Here is a 7,136-nt window from a genome sequence, read left to right on the forward strand (position 1 = left end):
ATCACAAATGGGACAAACATAAATATCACGATATGATATAAATTAAAGAAGTTTAGATGCTTTATTAGGCTTTTTCTGATCTGCATTGCTTGATTTTAGTTAAATAGTCAAAAAATTTAGGCTCGATTTCCACAAACATCCATAATCATTTAGGCTATGCATAGGATTTCTTTAGTAGAAATAATGAATTTCTTATGGTTTAGAAAACTATAAAAAAATAATAATAATAAATAAATAAATAAAATACCATCTTAACATCCTAGTCCTATGGTATTGACTATAAAAAAAATAGAAATAAAAAACTATTATGTTTAAAATTAAGGTTTAGATCATTTTTGGTCACTTAAATTTTGGTTTTATGCTCATTTGGTCAGTTAATTTTTTTTAAATTTTAAAAGGTCATCAAACTTTTGGTTTTATGCTCATTTAGTCACTTAACTTTTGGTTTTGTCACATTTAATCACCTAACAATTAAAATTGTCCATTTAATCACTAAACTTTTAAAAAAATTCAAAAGTTTAGTGACTAAATGAGCACAATTTTAAAAGTTAGGTGACTAAAAGAGCACAAATCTAAAAGTTAAATTACCAAACCAAAAGTTAAGTGATTAAATGAGCATAAAGTTCAAAATTTGATGACCTTTTAAAACTTAAAAAGAGTTAAAGTGATTAAATAAATACAAAACCAAAAGTTAAGTGACAAAAAATAACCTAAACCCTTATAATTATTATGATGTAAGTTTTTGGAAAGTTCATTTATTGCTCAATTTTAAGTCTAAAGTCTTAAACATTTCGCTTTATTCACATAGGGCTTCCATGTGTCATTTTGTTTCAACTAAATGAACAAGTCTTCTAAATATCAACAACTAAAAACCTCATTCACCTCTTTTATACATGACATACGTGTCAACAACAAAATTTTAACAAAACATGAAAGTCTATTATGAAAATGTAAAGTAAGGCTAATCAATAATACTCAACAAATTAGGCTTTCTTGTAATAAGGTTAAAATAAACACAAAACATCACTCATCTAAATGAGCATACACAACAACTGATGCTTGAAGATCTCGATCCACCTTGAAATGAGCATGAAAGAATCTTTTTATCTAAAAATCACAACACAAATTTTGGTTTAAATAATTAAATTATTTTAAAAATTGCACGTTTGGAATCCCTATGTGAATAAAATGAAATGATTATCAAAATTGCACGTTTGGTCCCTAGTTTTTTTTTTTTTTTTTTTTTCAGTCGGATCGTCCCTTTGGTTTGATTTTGTTGCGTTTTTCGTCCTTATGGTTTGGTCAAAATTGCACGTTTGGTCCCTAACTTTATGTAAGGAACGAAAAACGCAACAAAATCAAACCCAGGGACCATCCGAGTGCAAAATAAAAGTTACGGACCAAACGTGCAATTTTGACCAAACCATAGGGACAATTTCAGTAATTTAATTAATATAAACAAGTGTACCTCTTTGAAAGAATGTGAGAAAAGGAAGTCTTTAATATATTTCTCTTCGGTATCAAATAGCACAATATGACTTGGTGGTGCCCAGTTTTTTGCATATTGTGACACGAAACCAATTGGATCCATTACGAAGCGGTCGGACTCATCTTGGATTCCCTTAATTTCGCTGATAGCAAATTACGAAAATACCCTGGAAATTAGTTACATTGCTATTTTGTGTAAGTTGAGTTTTATAAAGAAATAGTGGTAATGTGTATACCTTGGTGAACAATCCAAGAAACGCATAGGAAGATTTTGATGCAAAGTTGAATAGAAGGGAGTAGAATGACATGGCATTAGGAATAAAATGGTTTTCACATTTCCATGATTAGCTTCTTTTGCTAAATAATTCATCACATCCTCAGTTCCTCTCTGGATATTAATTTTTTAGTGTAAGTTTAGTGGAAGGGCAATTTGGGGATTTTAAAGAAGGTGATGTATACCTGATGAATCATACTCATGTAAAGAGCCATGGGGATGTTTGTGACAAGTAAGAAAGAAGCTGCTGCTTTTATCTTCCAGAAGCTTTTATTTTTGTTTTTGCTTTTTTTATTGGATGAATGTTGTTGGCTTAAATTGGCTAATGAATAACCAGAGAATAGTAAAGCTAGTGGAAGCACAGGGAGAACAAACCTGTTAGTTTTACTTTGTTTTAGAAGATGAGTTTTTATTGTAAATAAAAAAATAAAAAAAGATAGTAATAAAGTTTTCTAATTTGTTTTTATTGTGAAAAGAATGTTTGTTCTTGTGAAAAATGCAAGAACTGGAGTGTTTGGTATTGGGAGGAATTGGAATTGGAATTTGAAGGATTTGGAATCTTTTAAAATGGAAATGAATTTGTATATTTCCCCTTTTAGTAAATTAATGGGTTGAACTTTTAAAGCTATTTTTAGGTGAAAAAAATAAATTATATAGTAAAGATAAATTTATCAACAGATTATGAAACAGATGTTTTGTTGAAAGGCAAAATACGTACTATGATGTTAATAGTAGCGCATAAAAGGGTATTTTAGTCATTTTCATAAATAAGGGAGGATTTGAACTGAATTCCAGGCTATGGAATAGATTACACAGTTAACATAAATTTATCAACAAACAAAAAAAACTATGAAACAAATGTTTTCTTGAAAGGCAAAGTGCATATTATATAAGAGGGTATTTTAGTCATTTAAAAAAATAAGGGAGGATTCAAGCTGAATTCCAGTCCACGGAAGGAATCTAGATTATACAGTAAAGCATAAATTTATCCCCAGACAAAAAAAAAAATATGAAAAAAATGTTTTCTTGAAAGGCAAAATACATAATAAAAGGGTATTTTAGTCATTTACACAAACACGGGAGGATTCAAACTGAATTCAAGTCTATGGAAGGAATCTAGATTATACAGTAAACATAAATTTATCACCAAACAAAAAAAATTATGAAACAAATGTTTTCTTGAAGGGAAAAATAAATACTATAATGTTAATAGTAGTGCATAAAAGGGTATTTTAGTCATTTTAACAAATAAAGGAGCATATTTGAAACTGAATGCCAGTATATGGAAGGAATCTAGATTATACAGTAAACATAAACTTATCACCAAACAAAAAAAAATTATGAAACAAAGGTTTTCTTGAAGGGCAAAATGCATACTATAATGTTAATAGTAAGGCATAAAGGGTATTTTAGTCATTTACACAAGTAAGAGAGGATTCAAAGTTCCAAACTGAATTCCAATTCCAACCAATTCCTAAGGAATGTAGCAAACCAAAAACTTTATAAAAAATAGGAAATATGGATTTTACTCTGTAAGAATGCATACCTGAATTCTTTGTGGCCTAATACACTATAAAGGGCTAAAACCCACAAAATGAGTCCAGAAAGCTTCCAGTTTTTAGACTGAATGATGCCAACCACCATAAAGGGTAAAAAAGTAAATATCATAACTGTAAATCCCTGGGTGAAATACCAGTGCCATGGGTGAGTTCCATAATAGTCACCTCCAGATGAAAAAAAATTAAACTTTAAAAAGTTTAAAGGCACTAAAACCCATGAACCATACATCAATCTATCCAATATCAATGTCAATCCAAGCACAACAGACCTAATTAAAAAAAATTAAAAAAAAAAAGTCAGAAACATAACAATTTAAGCAAATCTATGCATGTTAATCTTAGGGCTAAATGCAAGAAATAGCAACAATCATTACAGAAAGATACTTATCCTTAATTATTGTTACTACTTGTAGGCTGACAGAAATTATACCTAAAATGCCCAAAATACCCTTGTACTACAAGAGATTCCCCCATTATGCTGATTTCCCATCTTACCCTTTTCTATAAAGCTTTGCTTAAGTGAATGCATAATAAAATGGAAAGAAGGATACTACAGCATACACACTACAATATACACATGTATGAAAGTAAGTTGCTATTTAATGTATTTAGCATTAAACAAATGAATGAAAATATATTTTTATTTCTTGTATTTAAGGCTTACCCAATTGGCACAACTTGAAGAAAAATGAATTTGAGCTTATTGTGGGAGCCAAAAAGCTCGGTAATTCCAACATAAACCCAAATGATAGCACTTGTTGGACGAATGGCACAGGCTAAAGCAGCTGCAAGCAGAGCGTAGGTTCTAGAACCTGGGGGCATTTTGGTCAAATGGCTCCTTAAACTGGGCCAGTAGTAGAGACTAACAACTGTAAGAACAGTCTCCAAACTATTTGATAATGTTCGTGTGATACAGTAAAACATAAACCAGTTTGTTAACTGTGCAAAAAGCTGAAATAAAGTTAAGCGAAAGATACAAGAAGAAGGGCATTTTCGTCTTTTGCGTAAACAATGGACACCAAGGCTTGAAGATTAACCTAAATATGAAGAGGATGTGACACAAAAGGATACAGCCCAATGGACAACATGGACACAAGACAGAAATTTTAATGGTAAAGGAGAAGGGCATTTTCGTCTTTTGCATAGATATAGGACAACAAGGCTTGAGAATTAACCTAAATATAAAGAGGATGTGACAGAAAAGGATACAGCCCAATGGACAACATGGACACAATACAGAAATTTCAATGGTAAGGAGAAGGGCATTTTCGTCTTTTGCATAAACAATGGACACCAAGGCTTGCAGATTAACCTAAATATAAAGAGCATGTGACACAAAATGATACAGCCCATTGAGCAACATGGACACAATACAGAAATTTCAATGGTAAGGAGAAGGGCATTTTCGTCTTTTGCATAGATACAGGACAACAAGGCTTGAAAATTAACCTAAATATAAAAAGCATGTGACACAAAAGGATACAGCCCAATTGGCAACATGGCCACCATACAGGACATGAGAGAGTTTGAACAAGTAGAGATCACCAAAGGCAGACAACAAAGATTGAAATAGTCTTGGAGCTTTGATCTATGAAAAGGGTAGAAAAGTAAATTATCTTTTTTACATAAGATGAACATGTATGAATCTCAATAAAGAAAAGTATTTTACCATGAACAACGGAGTATCAAGATGTAAAAGTGAAAGAACTTTATATAGAACTGCAAATATCATTGGATGCAAATAGCTTCGAATCCCTTTTGTCCACTCCCATGTTAAATGTCCATATCTGTCAATTAATAAATAAAGTTGAATATTTATATTTTATACAAAAAAAAAAAAAAAAAAAAAAAAAAAAAAAAAAAAAACATATATAAAGTCAAATGAAAGAAATAGACAATACCCAAATGTAATTCTATGTGCAACTTCAAGAGCTTGCCAGTGTTCATCTGGGTTGAAATATGTTTGCACAAATAAAGAATTTGTGATTCTGAAAAGTAAACAAATTAAAAAGATTTTCTTGGATGATGAAAATTGATTTCTATCTTCTTGAAAAGATTTTGGGTTCGATGCTTCATCTCCATGTGCAAATTCAGCAGCTTTTGTTCGTTTTCTCATTATTGAATTGATGACACTAAAGTGTTATACCTACATGAAGGAAGAAAGGCATAACAAAACTTCAAGTAAAAACCCATCAAAATAAATTTGTGTTATAACCATTAATTTATTTGAATGTAAACGAACAATGGCTTTTTATAACCCAACCATCAATTATAATCAGAAAACAACTCAGAAATTAGATTGTGTAGAAACTCAGAAATAAGAAAACAACTCAGGAATCGGAAACAGACAACATTGAAGCCTAACCTCAGCTTGTTATAACCCACACATGATATAATTCATAAATCTAACCTAATCAATGTAAATTTCAAGCACTTAATATAGTCAATGTAAATTTCGACAGTAACTCACAAATGCAGACAAGAAACTTCAAAATTGTAACTTAATCAAGTGAGAATCTAGTAAAATGAAGATGAAATTTCAAAAATATGTATTTAATAAGCCTAAAAAAAGGCATAAATTGAAGATTGAAGCATTATAAGCTAAGCTGAGATTAAGTTGAAAATCAAACCAGATATGCAATCGCCGGCTGGAGGAGTGGCCGGAGAAGAAGTCGCCGCCTTATGTCGTCGCTGGAGGTGGAGCGGCCAGTTGGAACTGTGGCCGGAGATGGAGTTGATGGGGTGATTTCGTATTTCTTCCCGTTGTGGTGGTGCGTTCGTTCAGTAAACATTAGAGGAGGGCACGCCTCTTTTTTTTACCACTAAATTATAGGAAGGGAAAATGAGGTACAGGCCTATAATGTTCCTAGGTTGACCCGGGTTAATTTATTTTGTGATTTAACAAGGGAACGAATTAGTATTTGTTGGGTCGATTAAGTTCTTATTTCAATTTTGAAGGGTTTAGCCGGTCATTTTAAGTCCACCTCCTTCTACTAACACCACATCGGATGTTGACTGTGACTTTCATCTAATGTCATGTCATTAATTAGTCGCCTCCTTCGTAATGTTTGTATATGCTTTATAAAAGAGCCCTTTTACATCCACTGTTCAACACTTCATCGGTAAACCCTTTTTCGTGAGCTGCTTCTGAATCCTCAAGCATGAAACCCGTATTCTTACGAGTAGATGTCCACTTCTAAGGAATGTTCGCCAGAAACCCCATACGCTACACCTGTGGAATTACTCAGAGGTTTTCGGACATTGATTTCGCAGGAATGGACAAGGATGGGTGTGTCGCGTTCATCGAAAGGTTCACTGGGGAAAAGTGTGAGAAGCTCTATTACTGCCAACCTGATATTGATTTCCCAAAAGGTTTGACTCTAATTTGCAATGACCCCGATTATTACGACTTCATTGAAATTGCATATGAATGTGGTGTTATACTCCCTATGTATGTAGACCATTTTGGGGATAGTAACATACAGGAATGGTTGGATGAACACAAAGACGAGTTTGTTGGTAACGTTGAGGAAGAAGTACTTGATGGTGCAGGACTGGTTAAGGAAGTTGCACCAGGGTATCGGGATGTGGGTGACAGTGACACGAACGATGAGGTACAGAATGGCGATGATGATGACGACGAGGATGAGGATGTCGATGGCGATGAGGATGACCATCAGAAGCCTCATTTTTTTATAAAGGGTAATGAGAGTCAGGTAGAGATGGGTGAGAAAGCAGGTGCAGGTGAGTTTTTCGAAGAAGACATGGGTGACAATGAAGATGTTTATCCCGAATTGCCAAACATTTTCAATGAT

At 32.7% G+C, this 7,136-nt stretch overlaps 1 protein-coding gene across 1 annotated transcript; it reads right to left on the reverse strand.

Annotated features, from left to right (window-relative positions):
* Positions 1-856: 856 nt before the first annotated feature.
* LOC145005185 (Alg9-like mannosyltransferase family) lies at positions 857-6,143 on the reverse strand. Its single transcript, XM_078964238.1, has 10 exons — positions 5,952-6,143; positions 5,223-5,467; positions 4,991-5,108; positions 4,805-4,909; positions 3,986-4,272; positions 3,309-3,590; positions 1,948-2,137; positions 1,725-1,876; positions 1,469-1,631; positions 857-1,107 (listed from the first exon to the last, which is right to left on the reverse strand). Exons 2-10 carry the CDS (start codon positions 5,435-5,437, stop codon positions 1,024-1,026), a joined length of 1,596 nt encoding a protein of 531 aa, XP_078820364.1. The 5' UTR covers positions 5,438-5,467; positions 5,952-6,143; the 3' UTR covers positions 857-1,023.
* Positions 6,144-7,136: the final 993 nt, after the last annotated feature.

The sequence above is a fragment of the Lactuca saligna genome, chromosome 7 (genome assembly GCF_052625555.1).
Source record: "Lactuca saligna cultivar CGN05327 chromosome 7, ASM5262555v1, whole genome shotgun sequence".
Lineage (NCBI taxonomy): Eukaryota > Viridiplantae > Streptophyta > Magnoliopsida > Asterales > Asteraceae > Lactuca > Lactuca saligna.